Source organism: Lycium ferocissimum, chromosome 8 (assembly GCF_029784015.1).
Source record: "Lycium ferocissimum isolate CSIRO_LF1 chromosome 8, AGI_CSIRO_Lferr_CH_V1, whole genome shotgun sequence".
NCBI classification, from domain to species: domain Eukaryota; kingdom Viridiplantae; phylum Streptophyta; class Magnoliopsida; order Solanales; family Solanaceae; genus Lycium; species Lycium ferocissimum.
Window position 1 is genome coordinate 12420562 of NC_081349.1, and position 22836 is coordinate 12443397.

General features: G+C 35.6%; 2 protein-coding genes across 21 annotated transcripts; one reads left to right on the forward strand and one right to left on the reverse strand.

Annotated features, from left to right (window-relative positions):
* Nucleotides 1-4498: 4498 nt before the first annotated feature.
* On the forward strand, nucleotides 4499-11390 carry LOC132067260 (cyclin-dependent kinase G-2). 20 transcript variants are annotated; one of them, XM_059460422.1, is made up of 10 exons: nucleotides 4506-6595; nucleotides 6754-6889; nucleotides 6988-7076; nucleotides 7262-7373; nucleotides 7461-7567; nucleotides 7653-8274; nucleotides 9431-9538; nucleotides 10321-10545; nucleotides 10654-10799; nucleotides 10884-11390. In XM_059460422.1, the coding sequence occupies exons 1-6, from the start codon at nucleotides 4872-4874 to the stop codon at nucleotides 7750-7752; spliced, it is 2268 nt and encodes a 755-aa protein (XP_059316405.1). In that variant the 5' UTR covers nucleotides 4506-4871; the 3' UTR covers nucleotides 7753-8274; nucleotides 9431-9538; nucleotides 10321-10545; nucleotides 10654-10799; nucleotides 10884-11390. The 20 variants fall into 20 exon arrangements, with proteins under 20 accessions (XP_059316422.1, XP_059316405.1, XP_059316403.1 ...); XM_059460420.1 differs by having other exon boundaries at nucleotides 10902-11390; XM_059460424.1 differs by having other exon boundaries at nucleotides 10654-10795.
* Nucleotides 11391-15979: 4589 nt separating this feature from the next.
* On the reverse strand, nucleotides 15980-21521 carry LOC132067262 (lipoxygenase 6, chloroplastic-like). Its single transcript, XM_059460440.1, has 9 exons — nucleotides 20935-21521; nucleotides 19675-19952; nucleotides 19352-19589; nucleotides 18723-19049; nucleotides 18437-18522; nucleotides 18248-18355; nucleotides 17860-18161; nucleotides 17487-17753; nucleotides 15980-17045 (listed from the first exon to the last, which is right to left on the reverse strand). The coding sequence occupies exons 1-9, from the start codon at nucleotides 21314-21316 to the stop codon at nucleotides 16286-16288; spliced, it is 2748 nt and encodes a 915-aa protein (XP_059316423.1). The 5' UTR covers nucleotides 21317-21521; the 3' UTR covers nucleotides 15980-16285.
* Nucleotides 21522-22836: the final 1315 nt, after the last annotated feature.

Here is a 22836-nt window from a genome sequence, read left to right on the forward strand (position 1 = left end):
TTGAAAGTATTGCATGAAAAGAGAGAGGTATGAGTTTGTATAAAATATAGTAATAAGAGGATTGCGTAAAGAGAGGCGGATTTTGGAAACATGAAAATTGTTTGATGAAATGCTTGAAAGAAGAATAGTGTGTCTTATGAACGTGTATTGTAAAATGGAGAACTCGGATGAGACTCTTAGAAAAAATGAAGAATGACAACGTGGAACCTAATGTAGTGACTTTATTACACATTTTTATTTGATTTTATGAGTTGTAGAAGACCGAGAAAGCTAATTATATATTGGAGCAAATGAAGAGTTATGCATTCGTATCTGATGGATTTACTAACTGAAATCGCTAATACGCAAGCACACGTGGTCAACAAGTAAAAAAATATAAGCAGAGTATCGTTTCCAAATGAGGACTTACTCGTTAACTTTCCAAGTAGATTAAACGATAATGGGACCAAGTTTATCAAAGTTATTTTTCGAGTAAAAACGTAAACGTAAGTGGAACTAAATATGATGTTGAGAATTCAAAAGAGAAATATATTCCAAAGTTACGGGTATATTTATCCAATCCGGTTGAGTGTCCACTTTAATTAGTTCGTGAAGGGTCTAATTTACTAGCCACAGGGTTGATTTTACTCCGGAGGTCATCCCTGATAAATCAGAGCCTATTTAAGCTACTGAAACGCCTCTGTCCTCATGGCCTCAAAGAGCTACAAATTTCATGATTTGAATTTTCTCAGATTCACTACTAATTAAAAGTAATTCACGCTTGAAGTGAGGCCTTTTGCAAACTCAATTGGAACTTTTGACTTTCATGCACTTTTCAACTTGGATTTGCGCTAGGGCTATTCTTAGCCCCTAAATCACTCCTAATACACCTCCTATACTTGTTACAATTACCATGTGATATGTTACTAGTTCATAGCCTCTTTCGACACCCAAATTATTATTTCTAATTGTCGTCGTCACACTTTAAAGTCTTGAACCATTTTGTGCTTTCACTTCTTCGTCATTTCAAAAGGATTTGCATACTTAGATACATATAATCTATCATTGTTCGGGTCTAATCACACGCATTTAATGAGTTTAAACCTACTCATAAAACACGGAGTGTTACACACCTTCTTCGTAATTGTGTTAGTTTATTCTATAATTTTGTAGGTGTTTTTTCCCTTTTCTTTTATTCTAAAATAATCATACGTAGTAAATCTCACAGATCTATAAGTTCAAGAAATTTACCTTAAGGTGGTTGTCATAACTAGAGAACTGCAGCATAATATTGAATCCCAAATTCGTTTTTTCGTTGGCGTTGAAAAGTTTCGAATATGAAAAAGAGAGAGAATTACCCTTTTTATTATCTATGTACATGTTTGTACCTCATAAAATCAAAATAAGTAACAAGATCGCAGTACACCTAATCAAACTTTGATCGTTCATCTTCGTAGATTCAAATGATATTCAATCATATTGACCTCAACAAACATGTCACTGTATGATTCAATTGATCATTCACAAAAGCTTATATTTTATTATTTCATGTATAATTATATACTTTAATGCTGTTTTTTATTTATTTAAATAATATTAATATTATTATACAAAATTATGTACTACATGACTCGACATACACATGTGATGCACGTGCCGAAAAACTAGTTTAGAGAAAATGATATATTTGGATATATCTTTTTGAATATGACCCCTTCAAAACCGGTGGTCCCAGAATTTGATCTATCCGGATATTGGACGCCTTGAACTCCTTCTCGTCTGGTTCAATCGACTAGTCAACTCCTTTTCATTCCGCTCCAACCGACTAGATAAGGCTTGAAGATATTTCATAATTTTTGGTGCTTCATTATTCCCAGAACCATTTCTACTACCTTTTTCGTAATCTTCTGCCTTAACCGCTGCGGTTTCATTCTCCATACCTGCACCAGAACCATATTTTTTTTGTAGATCCGTTGTTGCCTTTTGTTGTTTTCCAACATATCAAATACTCTCTCCAAGTCCGACCCGACAACCCTTACTTCGCCTTCAGCATCATCATCATTGTCATTCGGGGTACGATCATCTCAGTGCGCCTAGACCCTTGAAGCTAAGCCACGTGTTCATTTCTTGCCCGAATCTCTCCAGTAGCTGGATCAATTTTTTGAGCAATGTGTTGTTCAAGAATTCATTGTTATTGGCGTTGGTTTGATCTCTAGTGCTTACCATATTCCTGAGTTTTCACCTGATTTCACAAACTTAGAAGTGATTAGTCAGTAAAGTACTGAAAGTAACAAAGCAATAACCACAATTATCCTTAGCCCCACGGTGGGCGCTAAGCTATTTACCCTCAAAAGGGACAGTTAAATTAGTTCAGTGATTTAAATGATACGTGAATTAATTTGTGTGAATAATAATAATCAGTGTTTTAAAAGGCTGAGGCGTAAGGTGAGGCGTTTTACGTCTCCCTCAGCGAGGCGTAAGCCACGAGGCACGGGGCGTAAGCCTCCCGGGACTTTAATTTTTAGTATTTCATAAAAGGATATAATTATAGTAAATACTTTTAAATAGGTAAAATAGCGTAAAAAGTTGAAGAAAACTATAAATATATATGCTCCATCCCCACAAAAAAACTAATCAGAACAATCTATTATACGCTACTTACAACCTGGATTGCTCGTTACTTTTTTGAGATAGTAGAAGACAAGATAAATAATTGGAAAAGAACATATATTAGGCATTCTAGCAATAAAAAAAGGTCATGACTTGTAAATTTAATGTTTTGGTTCCTTTTTAAAATATTTGAGTAATTACTAGTTGACTTTTGAGAATTTGGGCATTATATTGAAGACTTATTTAACAAATTTTGTTTAATTTGAAGAAGTTTTCGGGCTTACGCCTAACACGCCAACAAAAAAAAAAACTCGCCCAAACGCCGTACGCCCCGAATTCGCCGGGCGTACGCTTTGAGACTTTCGCCTCGAACTATCGCCCCGGGGCATTTTTGATAAGCCCCGCCCCGAGGCTCGCTCCGAAAACGCCTTTTAAAACACTGATAATAATAACGAAAATGACATAGAATAATAATGAATGAAATTAAGTAAATATAAATTAATAATATAATAAAATTAGCCCGGATAGCATGAGCTCGGAGGAATCTCTCAATGAGGATGTTTCTAGAACGACTTCGAGCCTTGAAGATCAATATGTAAACCGAAACTAAAATAAGAGACTAAGTTTGTATTTTGCTAGTTGCGTAAAGTGTAAATTGTTAAGCTAGGAATCAGATGCCTTCCAACATTGGAATCAGGCTCCTTTTACAGGGATGAATTCACGAGCTAAAGGTCGTGAATGACTCCCTCATAATGCCGTGAATGACTCCCTCATAATGTACATTAATGGACTACTATGCTCTTTAATTGAAAAGGAATGAGCATCAGACTAAACATATCCGAACCAGATATGTAACGTCTGATACTCATAACTGATCTGTAACAATGCATTTAGACTCTTTGTTTCGGTCGTGCACGGAATAGCTCTCTCCGAGTCTTCGACTCAACCACATCCGTAGTCGATTTAACTTGCCACATGTTAGTACTAGCCCTTGCCACGTGTCATCTCGATTTTTACACTATACACCCTCTCAAAAGTTGTGCATGTAGGGTGTTAAGGTCGGTTATTGGTTAAACCATAACAAATCAATTTAGTCGGTTTTTAAATGTCTAAAACCATCTAAAATAATAACCACCGGTTTTGGTTATTATCGGTTTGGTTCGGTTTTCAATTTATGACTAGCGTGACAATTAAAATATTCTTCTCTCTACATTCTTCAAATTTCTTAGAAAATTTTTTTTTGTCACGCCCACAATTTAACTTCGCATATTGAGGGAAAGATATGTAATGTAAAATGAAAAGAGATAGTAACTTATCTTTATTTTTATTAGAGTTATATAATATAAAGCCTTAAAAATACGTAGACCAAAATTAAATTAATAATTAAAAGGTATAAAATATCTTTAATTATTTATGAAAAGTTAATATTATACATATAAATAATTATAAATTTTATGTATATAATTATCGGTTTGGTTCGGTTATTTATTCGGTTATTTTTTACTATAACTATAACTAAACTAAATATTATCGGTTTTTCAAATTTAAAAATAAATCAAACCAAACTAAATGTCGATTTTTTTTATTCGGTTTGGTTAAATTTTCGGTTTGGTTTTGGTTTTAACCAAAACTGTGAACAACCCTACTTCTATGTAAGTAAAATAAAATCCTATATAATATAAAGTATAATCTGATAAATTAGGAGAAAAATCTATTAGGCTCGAGATTTACCCAATGAAATTTTGTAAGTCAGAACACGGAATACAAGAAAACATTATAGTCCTATCTCTCAATACGAGCAAAGCCAATTAGACAACTTAATAACATAGCGGGGTCAAATTTGCAATTATAAGAGTACTGGAAAGTGGAAGCCCAATCTAAAAACTCCCTCTTTACGCGGTCTAGGACCTTTCCCTTCACTTTCACCATATTGCAAATATCCTCTCTCTATAAAAAAAAAGCTTCATCGCCGCCTTTGTCTTTTGTTTCTTCGATTCGATTCGATTCACCGGTAAGTAATTCCCATCTCACCGGGAAACACCCTAAATTTACCCTTTTCTCCATTATTTCTAGGGTTTCTTCTTCTTCGCCCTCGAATTTTCTAGAAATTACAGAAAAAGAAAAAAAAATTCAGTTGTTTTTTTTATATAATTTGATTAGTCCTCTTACCAGATCTGATATTGAGTTTTGAATTAACGAGTTTTTTGGTTCGACCTAGGGTTTGTTTGACTTTAATTAGTGAAATTAGGGTTAGGGTTTGTAGGTGAATTATTAGGGTTTATATGGCTGCTGGAAGGCATGGCGGTTACAGGGATAATGAATTTAGGGGACGTGATGGTGAGTTTGAGGTATCAAGGAGGGAACTTGGTGGTGGTTATCCGAAAGGGGATTATGAACGAATTAGGGATCGTGACGATCGGGATAATCGTGTTAATGATAGGAGTGGCGGTCGAGATGATAGGGGTAGTAGGTTGAGACAGAAGGATGTAAAAGAAAGGGGTATGATGAATGGCGGTTATAATAGGTCCGTGTCGTCGAGTAGGAGTGATTCGGGTAGTAGTGATGGTGGTGGAGCGAGGAGAAGTAGCGGGCGTAGTGTTAGGGATGTTGTTGATCGAGAGCCTGGGGAATTGTCTAGTGAGAGTGGTGGGTCTGATGGGGGTGTTGATTCGGACCATAAGACGAATACCAAGAATGTCGACAATGGGAATCAGTCACCGGTACAGAGCAAGAAACGGAAGTTCTCTCCGATTATATGGGATAGGGAAGATAAGGAAGCGAATAGAATGTTAAAGAGTAGAAATTCGCCAGCAGAGGTTAAGCTACCTCCTCCGCCTCCGTTACCAAAGTCGTCTGGCGAGTTGGCTGATCTTCCATTTGAAAGGGTTGAGCAGGTTGAGCTGTTGAAGAATAATGATATTCGCAGCACGGAGCCATCACCAAGTAATCCAAATCCAGCACTTGGTTTACGTGTTGATGCATCTGAATCCCCAGTTGACATATGTTCGCCACCTCCTGATGAGGAGAAATTGCCCAATCAGGAAGCCAGGAAAGTAGAAGATGAGGAATACGTGCCGACTATAAGATCATCTCGGTGGGCAACCGATGCTGACTCTCCAGCTGATGAAGGTGAGATTTCAGGTGACGATATGCCCCAATTGAAGAAGCGACGAGCAGTTTCCCAGTCAGCCGGAATGGGTGGACGCAGGAAATCAGTAACTCCAGAATTTGGGGACCTCAAGAGAGACAGCTCTGGGGGGAATAGAGCAAGGTCCTCAGATTCTGATGAACGTATTAGGTCTTCCAGCAGAGATAGCTACCAGGACAATGATTTAGATAAGAATGACTCAATGGATGTGGATAAGGACCGTAATTATGATGATAGTAGTGTTAGCCAGTCAGATAGAGATTCTGAAGATGAACATGATTCTCGTGGCACACCAGAGCCTGCACTTCCTCCTCAACGGAGTGTAAACATGCTGCAGGGGTGTAGAAGTGTCGATGAGTTCGAGCGGCTTAACAGGATAGATGAAGGTACTTATGGTGTTGTTTACAGAGCTAAAGATAAGAAGACAGGAGAAATTGTTGCACTAAAGAAGGTTAAGATGGAGAAGGAACGAGAAGGATTTCCCTTGACATCTCTAAGGGAGATAAACATTCTTCTTTCTATTCATCACCCCTCAATTGTAGATGTCAAAGAAGTAGTTGTAGGAAGCAGTCTTGACAGTATTTTTATGGTGATGGAGTACATGGAACATGATCTGAAGGCATTAATGGAGACAATGAAACAACCATTTACCCAAAGTGAAGTCAAATGTCTTATGCTCCAGCTTTTGCGGGGTGTCAAGTATCTTCATGATAATTGGGTCCTTCACCGAGATCTGAAGACTTCAAATTTGCTTCTAAACAACCGAGGTGAGTTGAAGATTTGTGACTTTGGTTTAGCTCGTCAATATGGGAGCCCCTTGAAACCATACACTCATTTGGTGGTTACTTTGTGGTACAGGTGAGCTTCTTTTTCAAAATCTTCATTAATTTGAAAAGATTTAAATAGATACTCATACTTCTGTTAACTTGTGTCTGTATGTAGATGAAAGGTTCTATTGAGTTCTTGCCCATCTGGCTTTTATTCAGCTAGTGATTGAATAGTTTTTATGCATACAGGGCGCCAGAACTTCTGTTGGGAGCCAAACAATATTCTACTGCAATTGACATGTGGTCACTGGGTTGTATCATGGCGGAGATGCTATCCAAAGAACCGCTCTTCAATGGACGAACAGAAGTTGATCAAATTGACAAGGTATCTGTTCTAGGCTGATGGAGAATTTTACTTGATTTTGGATATCTTTTACCATGAGATTTCAAGTCTTCTTAATGTACTGTGATTTTTCTTACCAGATTTTCAGAATTCTTGGCACCCCAAATGAGACAATTTGGCCAGGGTTTTCCAAACTTCCTGGGGTGAGGGTCAACTTTGTAAAGCATCAGTAAGTATTATCTTCTTCTATATTCCATCCCTGCTCTTGTTGGCCGGAGATTCATGTTTTTATTTTTGCCGCTGTTTTCCCAGGCTTCCAGCTTTGGGTGATTCTGGTTTGGCTTTCTGGCAATGACAGTCTATCGGTGGAGAAATATTTTCATGTTTCTACTAACCATTTGATTTGTTTGTCAGGTATAATAATTTAAGAAAAATATTTCCCGCTACAGCCTTCACGGGGTCGCCAGTCCTATCAGATGCTGGCCTTGACCTGCTGAATAAGCTTCTAACTTATGACCCTGAGGAGGTGATGGCCATTACATTTGGGAATTTCTAAATTCTGTACTAGGTTGTCTATACGTCTTTTGATTATTATTTGTGTGACATATTGCAGAGAATAACTGCCAGTGATGCTTTGAACCATGAGTGGTTTCGTGAAGTTCCTCTCCCCAAGTCTAAAGAATTCATGCCTACTTTCCCTGCACAGCATGCGCAAGATAGGTAAAACTTCTTCCAATGCTAATTTTTGATGGGAGTTTGTTTAGCTCCTTAGACTCTTATGTGATGTTCTTTGTTTTGTTTTTAGGCGTGTGCGAAGAGTAGTAAAGAGTCCAGATCCTCTTGAGGAGCAGCGAAGAAAGGAACTGAAGCAAGGGGTGTTAGGAACTGGTGGATTGTTTGGCTAAGATAAGTGAATAGTGCTCAGTAACTATTTGAGTTTTGCTTTCTCTAATACTCATGGGTTGACATGGTTGAGGTTAGAGCCATGCATTGAAAGGAAGTTGCAAATATTGTTTGCGAGACGATCAGTTCAGCTGTTTTTTAGCAGGCTTATCTGACAATTAGATCGAGAAACAATTCTTTTGGCTGTGCGTTATCAGATCTGTTGCAGGTTGACCTACTGGGCTCTGGTGCCTTATCAAAATCTTTGAGACTGCTTGCATGGCCAAGGGTGACATAGTGAGCTTACCTGTAAAGGAACAATTTCAATTGAAACTCGTGTATGTAACATATTTCCCATTGGCAGTGTAAACAATTTTCTTGAAATTGATTTTGTTACTCAAAACATATGGATTAGTTTCGTACTTCTAGTATGTCGATTTTAATTTTCATATTCTGTTTGCAAGAGATGGTGGTGTAAAGCAGATGGGGAATTCTTAGCTTTTTCATTGACGAAGAATTTCACTGAAACTATTGCACATTTGAAGGTAATTATTGGATCTGGATACATCGATAGTAATCAAGGATGAAATATGTTTTCCCGTCAGTTTTGAATGTTCCACTGCTCTCCATGTTAGCAGCTTTGACTCCTCATTATTGTTTACTTCACATGCTTTTCTTCTGGCACTCTTCATCTACACGGATAGGTTGCACATCAGTGTCTTGACCGCAAGGGATTAGGACAACATAAATCTCACATATTTAATTTTTTTTTCCGACAAACCTTAGTAATAGATACCGATATGTTTCTTGTACGTGTCTTAAAGGTGTCCAGTTGCAAATGTGATGGAAGTCATAATGAAGTTTTCAACTTACTTAAAAGAAAGTTCGGACTTTTATGGTGATGTTATGAACAAGCACCGTGATTGTGTTCTTCTATGGGATTGGTGTCATTTCATGTTTTAGGCTCTTATCTACACGGGATTCTGAAGTTACTGAGTGCTAGATGAATGCTGATAGTGAAAGTTAATAGTAGGTAGACATGACTGACTGCCACTGAAAAGTAAGGTAACTGAAGCATCTCTGAATTGGATTTATGACCAACTTTATAATATTTATTAGTATTGTGCTTATTTATTTGTTCACTGACATGAAGTCACACACACATGATGTTAATGATCGCCTCTCACGGATGACATTGTTATCTTAAGATGTGTCCTTCAAAGTTTATTCCAAAATGCTGGATTTAGGTTGTATCAGAAAGGCAAAAAAACAGCTGAACTGTGGATCGGGCCAGCATTACCTGGTTTCTATTTAACAATGTTTTGCCAAGCAAGATGAAACAAAGATCTGATCTTGATAAGTACTATTGATTAGTTACTTATAAAAGTTGTCTCATTCGGAAAATAATGTTGGCTGGTTATTGTTGATGACACTATCTTAATTGCAAGTTAGTTTGTGTTCCTTGATGCATTTGGTTACTTCTGTTTTTCCTTTAGCCTTATACCCTATGTAGGCTGTGCCTTGGTGGTTGTTTCAATTTTTTGTTTTATGACTTTTGTATTATGGAACATGGATACCAATATTCCTTTTGGCTTGCATGCCAAACAACCGGATCTACATTTTCTTGGTTTCTTTTTGTACTTTATGTTAGAAAATTTTCAATTTTTACTGTAGAATTGAAATCTACAAATGTCACTGCAGTAGCAAGGAAAGCAGGTTGAGGAGCTTATCTACAACCTGGCATACATAGAATTTCAAATTTATTTTCGATACTTCAGATACTCGTATTGTCTGCCCAAGCCAGTAAAGGTACTTTACTGCCCTCATCTGCTAGAGATGTACAAATGTTAAGTTTGATATCTTGTGCATTCTTTTCTAGATGGGGGATTTCTATTCGAGCCTATAATGAGTCGGGCTGTATTGATTTTTGATTCTTACTTTCAAATCGTTAAGTCTTGTGGAAAGATGATAAATAGCTTTGCTGTTACCATCCCTTGGTATACATTCTTTTAGAGACAAAACTGGGTGGCTTTGTTGCAAGTGGGATTTTTGTAAGTTGATCAATGAAAGAAGATATGTACTAGTGTTTTAGATTTGTCTTACATCTCAGCCCTGTTGATTAGTTTTTATTTTGTGTTCCGGTGGAAACATTGAAACAGAGAGCAGGGACTATAATAACCCCTACTGGTACTTGTTCCAAACTGCAAAGTTGTCATTCTTTGAACTGTTACTCTGTAGAAGTCATTTATAACTCTTGTGGCCTTGAATCCTTGTAATTGGGAGAAGTCTTGACCTCATATTTCTTTTGATCAATTTTAATAGTCGCATTGAGTCTTGAAATTTCACTTTGTCGACTTCTATATCCTGTATTTATTTTGGATGGAGGGGGGTCAGTTGTGGTGAAGACCCTGGTTGTGTTTTAAACTTGTTTTTTTACCACATCCCCACCCACTCTCTTGACTTGTTTCATACCAGAAAGAGCATGTGAGCCTGGTGCAAATGCCTACTAGAAGGGGCTGGAAATAGAAGTGTAAAGGCTTGTAACCGCTGATGTTCATATTTTTCCTAAGAATTTTCTCGTGGGGTTTTAGGCAGGTACATTAGAATCACTAGTCCGGAAGCTCATCTACTAGCAGGGAAGTGGGTGGAAGGACATATTTCAAGGAAATAGATCTCTGTGTTCCCAGTGCAGACTAGGAAGAGATTGATACAAGCTGTATAGCTACTTGAAGAAGTCGGGGGTCTGTTCCCTAGAATGTTGAGGCTATGAAATGGCAGATGAATGTTCATCGTGGTGCTTGAAAGACCATGCAAAGGTTGCTGAAGGCAAAATATTTTTGTTTGTTAAATAGCAGCAATTTTTTTTACTGGGTACGATTTTACGCTTGTGGTTTCTGATAGTTATATCTGGTTGATTTGTGGAGGTTTTTCCCTGCATGTTTTGTTCACCACATGGGTGTCTTCAGAACTTTGCAATCAGAAAAGGAGAAGGGAAAGCAGTAGAGACTGGTCTTCAGCAAAATAGATCTGGTGAAACCACAAACTCCCTCTTGAAGAGGAAAAATCGTCCGTAATTTACCAACTTGATTCTTTTTATTGAATATGTTTGTAACTAAGCGCCTTTCTGTTTTCCTTAATAACTGATATCATGCAGTCTTCTGTTGAAACTTAGGGTGGAGAAGGAATGGTGTGTTTAAATGTTGGACCAAGTAACAAAAGGTTGCCCTGTGCAGAATGCATCTGCTTTATTGTGCTTCAAGGCTCTTTTAGACCTTGGATGTTATCCGAGCCTAAGTGGAGGAGTGTCTGCTTGTTGTTTGCGAGAAGTTTTCTTGTGGCTATTGCTACCGTCTTCTCCTAATGAACTTGATGGTTAATCGTTTGTTAGGATTGGTGAGAAATATGCCTCTACACAATTTTCTTAACAATAATAATAATTGGAGAATAAATTCTGTGTGGAGTCTTCATACTTTAACACATTGATGCTGTACAGCCAGATAAATATGGTAAAAATGAAACTTTGACGTTCTTGATGGTAACGTTGGCATTCCTTTCAGAATTGTCTATTCATACTTAACGCATTGATACTGTACAACCAGATAAATAAGTTAAAAAGGAAACTTTGACGTTCTTGATGCTAACATTGGCATTCCTTTCAGAAGTGTCTCTGGTTTCTCCAACACTGTTGCCCGTCAGGCTAGATATGATCTTCTGTTTTCATTATATTCTTACTGGGGTAAAGTTGATGTGCACACCGAGAACTAACTTGAATGTGTTCCTACTTCCTACATTACATACGAGGTTGAACATCCTTGGAAAGGATTGTTATATCTGATTCTTCTCTATTAAAAGAGTATACAAGCAACCAGAAAAACAAAATTCGATTCTTTTTGTACAATTGATAAGTGAAAGAAAGGAGGGCAACAGCTAGGGCAAGCTAGAGGTTTTTGTAGTTTATCTATGACTTCATTACTGTATTTGCACAACCTTACAAATAGTCTTGTTAGTTTTATCTATTACTCCTAAAGAGGACATTTGAGTAATTATTCATTTCTTTTTCTTAGTTCAAGTTTGTGAAAGTTATTTATTGTAAGGGCACACGCATCGAGTGTATCCATAATGGCTGGTAATTGTACGTTAAAAAAGGGAATCACTTGAGACCGGGATAGCTTATTTGGGTATTTCATGTATCTAACGAAATCAAGGGTTATTAACCTGATTGAATGGTAGTATAAGGTCGGTTTGTGGTTGGATCGGTTTTCTAAATAAACTAGATGGTGCATGCCTGCGCTGCACGCGGGCCCAACATTTTGAATTTTATAATGTATTTATGTATATGTAGCTGTGTTTGGGTAGTGATAATATATATATATATATTTGAATTTTAATTCGATTAATTTAAAGGTGTAAAATATTCTATTGTTAATGTATGTAGATTGGACCTAAACAATACTCATTATTTTTTAATCAAATTTTGATTTAATTTGAAATTCAAATTATTAAATTAATTTTACATGTTTAAAACGAAATAAAGTAGAAATTTGATTTTCTATTTAAACGAAGAATTACTATTTTTTAATTTTTGGTAAATATTTTTGGTTTAGCTCATGTTACTTGTCATGTTTTCTTTTGCACGATTTTTAAGGAAACATCAATTAGAATTATAATTTGACTAATTTATCTTATTAATTATTTGATCTCTATTTAATATTATTTTTTCTTTTACGACATTAATCTCTTTTCACATTTATTAGAATAAGGAAAAAATCAAAAAGTAATTAAATTCTATCTTATTTTAAAATATAAATATTTTACGTATATTTATTTTAGTACACATAACAAATAAATGACATGGCGGAACAATAAATGCAACAGTTAAATATTTAGATTAAGTCTCAGGCTAATATAAGAAAAGAAAGGGAATTGTATGGTTTGGCTACTTAACCTTTTGAAGAAAAGCAACAATATGGGGTCCATATTTTTTATTGTACAATAATTTCATTTGCTCCCACTAATGGGTTGATACGCATATGGCAATGAATTCACCATTATGACTTAATGGGGATACTTTGGGAATTACATGAATATTGTTTGATTTTTTAATGTGGGGTGCACGTTTTTTTTTTTTACTATGGGGTTCAATTTTTTTTTTTTTTGATATTGCTTGATTTTTGTAATATGGGATCCACTATTTTTTCATGAGATTGGAGATGGTGGGGTCCGCTTTTTTTTTTCTTTTCAAAATCATGTTTTTTGCTGTACAATAATTTCATTTGCTCTCACTAATGGGTTGTTACGCATGGGGCAATGAATCCGCCATTATGACTTAATGGAGATACTTTGGGAATTACATGAATATTGTTTGATTTTTTAATATGGGGTGCACGTTTTTTTTTTGATATTACTTGTTTTTTTAATATGGGATCCACTTTTTTATTTTTATTTTTTATATTGCTTGATTTTTGTAATATGGGATCCACTTTTTTTTTTTGATGATATTAGAGATGGTGGGGTTCACTTTTTTTCCTTTTTTAAAAAAAATTAATATTGCTTGGTGTTTTTAGTATGGGACCCACCTTATTTTTTTTTATATTGCTTTGTGTTTTTTGGTATGGGGCCCAACTTTTTATTTTTTATTTTTTTTAATGATGATTGACGATGAAGCATGGGTTATTGCTTGATTTTTTGATGTGGGGTGCATGTTTTTTTTTTTACATTACTTATTTTTTTAATATGGTATCCACTTTTTTTTTTTTTCATGATATTAGAGATGGTGGGGTTCACTTTTTTCCTTTTTTTTTTTTTGTAATTAATATTGCTTGGTGTTTTTAGTATGAGACTCATTTTTTTTTTTTTTAAATTGCTTGGTGTTTTTTGGTATGGGGCTCACCTTTTTATTTTTTATTTTTTTATGATGATTGACGACGAAGCATGGGTGTAAACCCATTTTTTTTTTATGATGATTGACGACGAAGCATGGGTTATTGTTTGATTTTTTGATATGGGGTGCACGTTTTTTTTTGACATTACTTGTTTTTTTTTATATGGGATTCACTTTTTTTTTTTTCATGATATTAGAGATGGTGGGGTTCACTTTTTTTCCTTTTTTTTTTTTTTTGTAATATATATTTTTTGGTGTTTTTAGTATGGGACCCACCTTTTTTTTTATATTACTTGGTGTTTTTTGGTATGAGACCCACCTTTTTATTTTTTATTTTTTTTATGATGATTGACGACAAAGCATGGGTGTAAACCCATGCTTCTGTAAAGTAGTAAAGTAATTTAAACCATAGTAACTTTTTGTTTACTTTATTTTGTATAACGAAAAGCAGACATTTTGAAGTTGCCCTCATCTTGGTTTCTCTTTGGTATCTGTGTATACGGTTAGGTTGTATCTTTTAAACGTCACAAGTAAACCTGACGAATAAGATACCATGCATACTTGCAACTTGGACAAGAATTCTGTAGATACTTTTATTGTTGTAAGATGTGAATAAAGGGAATACGAAAGACAACTTGCATAGATCAATCCGACTATTCTAAAATAGTGTAAAGAAAATCACGCAAATGCGCAAACTGAAAATCTAAATTACACGAGTGAAAAGATGCTAATTGAGATGTGATCTATGAACTGAATATATTATAATTAAGTATTCAATAAAAGAAATCTAAATCATACGGAAAAAGATATTCGATACCTTATAGCTAGTTATCCAAAATCATGGAAATACCTTGTGCATAAATAGGAGAGACATCACAATTTTGAGAGCTGGAACTTTGGGTGTCGGCACGTAATAGTCTCCGTCACCTTAGTCCTTAGGCAAAAAATTTAAATGCTTTGGCAACTTTAAAGGTGATATAAATAATATATTTTACATGTTCAATTTTTTTCAGCACCAGTTGGCGTTTTTGAATTTAGTATTTTCATAAATAGAAGACCTATCCTAATTATTTGGTACAATTGTAGATTTATATAGAAACCTACAGATTTATTAGCAAAACCTAACAATGGTTCGGTGCAACTTGGTTTGGGCAGTTTAGTCAATTTTTAAAGAATCATTGACACCCCTACTTTTATATAAAGCTTGATCCGAGACTAGCACATAAAGATGTCAAAGAGTGAGTTGATTTGGATTTGGACGGATCAACATGAGCGGTCATTAACCCCGCTCACAAGGCTACTTGGACTGAGATGAAATAAGGCAAAAATGAATTAAACAATTAGTCATAGCTCAACTTGGGTAATTCTTACCAAAATAATTTTCTTAATCATTTATTTCATTACCTACAGTAAAGAAGCAAACAACTTCAGCTAATATTAACCTAACTATATAAAACTAATGGTTTCAAAATAAGAATTAAATAAAGATAGAAAATGATGAAGGCAACACAACTATATTCATTTCTGAATAGCATTAAAGACTTTGAGATCTTGATTTTATGTCATAAATATGACTCACCATCAGTGGATAAGAAAAATCAGATTAGTTTGATCTCTTCATCGGCCTATAATTATAGTGATAAGATTAATGACATGGATATTCGAATTGTGTAGTTTGGTACGAAATCCCTGCCTACGTCAACAGGGGATTTGCCTTTTGGTCTAGCTCGTCACACGGGCTTGTCTAGTGCAGGTTATCTCTTCCGTGTGGTTTGCGGACTATTGCAAAGGAGCGGGTTTACGCTGTGTGCACCCGAAAGATATTGGCTGCTGATTCCCAAAGAAGAAAGAAGAAGAAGAAGAAAGTGATATGAAGAAAAACAATGATAAAATTTCTCATGCGTTGTTTTGAGGACATCCAATCCAAGTGCCTTTAAGGGACGACAGCACGTTCCATCATGCATGGACTGACACCTGATCTTTTTTTTCGTTGTCTAAACTCGATGAAAATATTTTTATGGGTGGTAGACTGGTTGATTCAGTATCTCTTGACTGCTTTGATAGCATGTTAAATTCTGTAACCAACTCATAGCACATTTTTAATTACTTAATTATATTATATCTCAAGTCTCAACAAAGAAGTGTCATGTCAAAACATTATTGTCCGACCTCGTAGTGGAAGCTAGTGATTTTTCGGCTTCATACAATGATTCTGCAACCGTTTGGATGAAGGGAAACGTAGTTTACTCGTGGGATGCAGATACACTGAAGATGAAGAAGCTAATGCTAGAATCTTGGATTGCAAACCACACTAGGAAGCTGGTGAACTTTGGCATGATGAAGATAATCCCCTATTATAGATGTTATCAAATATAAAAGCACGATTTTTGTCATGTCAAAGTGTGTGTTTCTTTCCTTGAGCCCTTTTCTTCATCGAAATTGTAAATGATCACTGAATAAAATAAGCCCCGCGTATCTTCTAGGAAAGACAATATTACTTTCTAATTACATTGTGCTTCTCTAACAGTTTAAAGCCCTCAATATATTACTCTGCAAGACCTGCAAAATATTTCTACAAGTAATATAACTACAAGTTGAATGCCACCAAGTTCCAGATTATCCATGGCAAGTCATAACCATAGACGATATGATTATACAGCGAGCACATGAACTTGTCAGATAGAGATGCTGTTGGGAATACCACGACAGGTAACACCAGGACCAGAAGTAGGTAGCAGCAGTTCATATGGAGGAATACCAGCACCAGTTCGGTTTTTAAGACAAATATCCTTGTTTCTTTGGTTGATGGTATCTTCTATCTCTGCTAATTTGGCACAGAATCTCTCGAAAATCTTCAAAACTTCATGATCATTTATGAAGAATCTTTGAATTTCGTGCAACTGATGCATGTATTCCTCGTCTGCTGAATGAGTCGACAAGGTATCTTGAACAGCCATCACTTTAGTAGCTTGGAGTTGAGTAGCCAAAGATGCCAGAAAAGTTTTCTCCGGGTGAAAGATAAAGTTCTCATAGCTGTGATCTTCTTCATGTGGGATGAGCTTTCGCATAAGGGTAGGACGGTTAGGTACATAACCTCCAAAAGGGTACTGTCCAAAGTTTATTGCTGCATGTTGGCCTGAGGCAATCCAGATCATTGTGGTGAGTATGCCAGACAAGTCTTCTTTAGTAACAAGTTTTGGCCACCAAGGCTCATCTTTCTTATCGGGGTGTCCCTTGTTCTTGATCTCATTCCACCAGCCCTGGAGCTCAACATCAGACGTGACAGAATTAGGGTCGGAATAGTAGTGCTCAACATAGGACTCCACATATTCTTTTATGGCAGACCATATGAGAAGCCCATCTGCTGCATAAGGGTAGTCTTCAATCACAAGTTTCACCCCCAAAGGCATCGTTGGATCCTCCACAGCCATTCCCCTTAAAAGCAGTCAATGTTTTGTTTATTAGTTGAAAAGTTGCAATAATCAGATGAAACAGTAAGCGGTCGTTTGGTTCAAAGACAAGTTATGCTGACATTATTTCTCATTGACTGTTTGGTTTGTTGTATTAAAAATGACATGCATTGCATAATTTCTAAATATTGCTGAATAGGGTGTATAAGTACAACAATAGTACTGGTATTGTTAAGGTCATGGTTTACTATGTATAAGAATAGTACTGAATAGGGTTTATAAGTAATACTAGTATCAGTTGTACTAGACTAAAATTTGCAACCAAATATTGTACTAAAATTTTGTACCAGCATTCTTTTACCTATTACACTCTACCGAACGACCCCTAAGGTTAATCTGAGCTTGAACGTACAAGGGAAATAGTTATAGTTCAAGGTTTAAATAGATGTCGCTTGAGATTGTTTACCTTCTTATTAAATCAGCAGGCAGTGCTTCCATATCAAACCGCCACATGCTCTTGTAAGCTGCAGAGCTTATTTCCATTGAATACTTTCCAGGGCTAAAACATGCTTCAATAACTCCACCCCCATTTATCAAACTCTGCCTTGCAAGCGCATTGATTTCCAGTGTGTAGCGCATGTGGGGGTGAAGTAGCTTGTAAATTGGATGCATAGAACTTAATTGCCTATGGGTTGCAATGATATAAGGTTCCATACAAGCATGAGTCCTTAACCTGAGAATTTAATTTTACATGCGTGAGCTTCCTGACTGATAAAATCTACATAAATGTGTTTTCAAGAAAAATACTAAAAGAAAAAAGAGAAGGGCTCAAAGCTTACCAGTGGTTCACCAACTGATGGACGCCAGCATCATTTGAACAAACATGTGCTTTGGCTAGATTCCAGATCCAGTGATTGGTAGCATCATGTCCATGGGAGAATATACGCTTGTTCCTAGGTGAAGAAGGTGTTGGAGGCAGTGAAAGTTCAATGATAATTGGCTTTAGAACTCCTCTTGATGTGTAGAAGAAAATTGTTCTTGATGCATAAGCTTTTCTCCCGGGTAACGAATTCATCTTCCCAATAAATGGCAAAAGCATGTCATGATAATCAAGTATAAACAATCTCTTGTCTTCAATAGCCTGAATAGAAAATTTGAGATTAAATTTTAGGTTAGAGCTGGTTTAGCTAGATTTCCCAAGACAACACTTTGGAAAAGGATCATTACCTCTTCAATACTGAGTCCATTAAGCTCTTGTTCTATAAGATCCCTGGTTATAGCTGAATCAGGGGGTCCATAAACAGCTGGATCTAGCTTGCTCACAATTGGAAATTCCTGTTAAATATCCACAAGCTTAATGAACATCTAAAGAAAGCTTATAATTGTATCTAGTACAAAAATAATAATAAAAATTACCCTCAAAAGTTCAATGTTCACAGGGTTAACCCCTGCTAAAGCTTGTCGGGCAAACTCATTATCTCGCAACCAAGCAAATCTATCCCCTGCGGGACAGAAACCAGAAAGATGCAGAGTTTATGAAATATCACTCCAGAAACAACCGTCGGAAAGAAATTAGAGGATAGCACTGTTTCTGATGGCACATCTTGTCAATCTAACAGACAAACAGGACTCCTCAAGTCTCAACAATGCTAAATGATACAGGCAAACAAATATCGATGAAAAAGTAAATGTGTGTGCTTACGTTTGATTATAGCAGGAATCTCGTACTTGAGCAGCCTTTTGCTGATAGAAAATACTTTTTCCAAAGTATCAGAAAGGAATTTACTCTTCTGTGAATTATCATCATCATTCAAGACAAATCCGTCGTTATACAGTTTATCTATGTCAGAGAAGTTTGTAAAGGGAATGTCCGAGCTTGACAATGTAGCCGCAATTAGTGGTACCAGGTTATGTAACAGAGCTTTCAACCTTCCAGCAGAAAAAGTATTCTGCTTAATTTCTTCAAAAGTTTCATCTCTAGGGACATAAACTGGATGAGGTTTCTCTATTCTACTCTCTGCAAGTGGATCTGTCAGCATCCAGAGGTCAAGAAAAAGTCAGCATAAGTATGTCGCAGAATTTGGGCAACAAACAACAACAACATACCCAGTATAGTCACACAAGTGGGGTCTAGGCAGGGTGGGGACTACGCAGACCTCACCCCCTACCTTTGTGTGGTAAAGAGGCTATTTCCGATAGACCCTCGGCTCAAGAAAATCGTTTTTCAGAACAAATTTGAAAGAAATGCAAGAGTAAAATGCTATGATGAAAATATTGAAGAAAGAAAAGTACTGACAGCAAAAATAGACTCCTCAGCAGAGTGCTCAGTACCTGTCTTAGTTGGACCTCTACCAGTCCGACAGCGCCTAGGATAAGGTCTCTCTTTGCCACCTACCAGTGGCCTAGCAAGATCCGCACTTTTGTCAGGATTGCCTAAATCATTATAAACATCATAATCATATATTCGTTCATGTAACTTCCTCTCGCCTTTCCCATTGCCACAAATGCTCAACAAGTCTTGACGCCGAAGATCCTTGATGCCAGCTGGTGTTTGAGATGGTCGATATGCCTGTTCTGACATGCAGGGGCATCCTTGATCAAGCACCATATCTGCTTTGCTAATGAAAATGAAAGTAAAATCATATTTCGCTTACCTGATTTTGGAAGATAATTCTACTCTCTGGATTATCTTTTTGAGAGTGAATCCATGTATTAACATTAAAGAATAAAGGGCCTTCATTAAATCCATGAACAACAATCTGCACCAAGTGTATCTCTTTGTCAAGGAGATTGGTGATAATGATAGCTCCAGGACGTCCAAAATCACGTGGTACAGTGAAATTGGCAGCATATTCAACTATATATGGATGGTGAGAAGGCTTGGACAACCAACCTCTCACACAAGACTCCACAAGCTTTCCTGACTTGGTAACTGTAAGCAGAAAATAGTTGTAGTTAACCTCAGAATATTACTCATGTAAAAGTGTCATACGGAGTTGATGTTCATAGCCCTTTCCACCAGTCACAATAAATGGATTCATTATGTACTAAGTTTGCAACAGACTGTGTTGCCAATTAAGTTTTTCACAACAAGGAACAAGACAAATGAACTAAAAGGCACCCAGAAAAAGCTAAAAAGTAAGAAATATAAGACAGTTGAAGGAAAAAGGCACAAAAAGAATGGATGATAACATATGTCTGAATCGGGTCCTTTACACTTTCCGCCAAACCATAATAACTTATCTTGCTTAAGTGATTGAATCGGTGAGAATGTATTACAATTAACCATGGGTAACTAATACTCTTTCCGTTTCAATTTATTTGTTTTACTTTCTTTTTTAGTTTGTTTCAAAAGACATACCACTTTCTATATTTAGTAATTTTTTACCCACAACATTCTACATGACAATTGACATATTTAAGACCACAATATTCAAAGGGCATTTTGGTACATTACACACATCTTTAGTTAAAGGACCACAAGATTCAAAAGTTTCTACCCACCACGTGCCGGCAAATTTCTTCCTCCATTTTCCTCCCTTAAAGAAGCAAGATAATTTTGAGAATATTGAAAAGGTTTGGACTGCCCAGAGAAGCTTTTTTAAATTTAAGGATGATGTCCATAGTTTTTTTTTTTTTTTTTTTTTTTTTTTGTGGGATTTTTTGGGGGTTTGGGGGGTTGAAGCAAGTCAATGAAACCAAACCAAGCCACTGCTATACCAGCAATCTTGATAGAAACAGCTCAAGACAGCAAAAGCAGAGAAATAAAGATGAGAAGTTAGGTAAAAGAAAAACATAAACTATAGAACTCAACTATACAATAATAAACTAAACAAACAAATTAAACCCCATATATCACCAACATAAACACAGTAAAAAACAAGTAAATTTTATGGAGAGGTTTGAAAGCAAACCAGGATCAATATCTTCACTAATAAGCTGAATCAAGATTCCTCTGCCAATCCCATTCATTAAAGACTCCCACTGATCTTCAATCTTGTCTGTAATCTTCTCCTTCATTTTCTTCCTCAAAGTGATCACTGCTTTCACATCTATCCCTTTTCCAGAAGAAACAAACAACTCATTATTACTCTCTTCCTTAGATTTCTCAACCAACTTTGTAGTCTTATTATCATTCCCACTTTGAATCACAGCTTTAACTTTCAAACAACAAGACTTATCAGTCTGACTATGAATCTGACTGATTTTTCTTCTTGAAATCCGGTCACCAGTAAGGACATGTTGATGGATATCTGAGGTAAGTCTAGTGGATCTTGGTTGAGATGTAAACATCATGGGAATGAATGATTGAATCCGTGTTGTGTGTGAAAATTCAAAGACTACTATAAGTTGACAGTAGTTAGTAGTTTCTTGAAATTTTGTATGAAAGAGTGTGACACATTTAGAAAGTTAATTTTCTAACAAACTCGTTGTTTCTAGTACATGCTTGTATCGAGTCATTTAAGTAGGACTCATATGTGATGTGTCTCAAGACATATTTTTTTGAATATTCAATGATCCAATCATCATCAACTACTTTAATGCTTTTTTTTTTTCCCTCTTACCCCTCAAGTGTTTTGTTGAGTTGACTATATGAACAGTATTACTGTTACAATAATTATTATGTTCCAATTTTAAATAAATTTAGGTTTTGATTATATGAATTTTTACTGCCGATATTTCTCTGTTAAGCGAAAAATGAAATGATTCGCTTCTAAATGTAACCTAGTGAATTAAGGTTGGGTAGATTTCACAGACGGTCCCATACTTATGATTTTTTTCCACCAAAATTAATTAACTATGTTTTCTAACACAAAAGTCATATAACTATCATTTCTCCCCATCAAAATTACTTAACTATATTTTCTAACACAAAAGTCACAAAAATTTAAGCTTACTATCATAAAAGTCATATCTACCGGAAAATCTAACTTCCGATGGGTCATATTTTTTATTCTTTTTATTTTTATTTTTAATCTAAAAACTTCAAACTCAATTAAAAAGAACTGACTCAAATCAAAACCCATATATAGAAACTAAAATATTAAAGAAACAAAACCAATCCTTCCACCAAATCTATGATCCTTCTCTTTAAGAGCTCTCAAACAAAAAATGTGTGGAAACAAAATGTTCTTTCTGGAATTAACTTTTTTCATTTTGATAATTTCCTTTTCTTTTCTTCATAATTATAATGCAATTCAGAATTTTTTTTATATGATTTATTTTCATGAGCGGAAATAAAATGTTGTGGCTTGTGATGCTAACTATTGGATGGTGGAATTCACATGATTGTGGCACACCAACAAAATGTACTGGAGAAGGATATGATCGTAGATAAGCTTGTCCTTGATTATTTAATTATATGCACAACGACTAAAGTTTTTGGAGAGTTGTTTTTGGAATCTTAGAGCATATTGACCTTTTTTTCCAATATATATTGAAAAATGTTACATTTTTGTTGGATGGTATAAAATTGAATTTTATGAAGTAATAGTTATTACTATATGCATCTGAAGTAATAATCTTGTGATAGTTTTTTTTCAAATTTATTCACCCTTTTAGTATTTATCTGCATATGACTTTTGGGGTAGATCGATTCTTTTTAATTGTGTTTGTATCTATGGATTAATTATTTTTTTTAAAGAGAAAAAATTACCCATCGGAAATTCGATTTTTCCGTAGGTGTGACTTTTCATGTTAGTAAACTCAAAGTTTTGCGACTTTTGTGTTAGAAAACATAGTTTTGTGACTTTCGCGTTAGGAAACATAGTTAAGTGACTTTGGTGAAAAAAAGTTTGTGTTAAAAAATGTAGTTA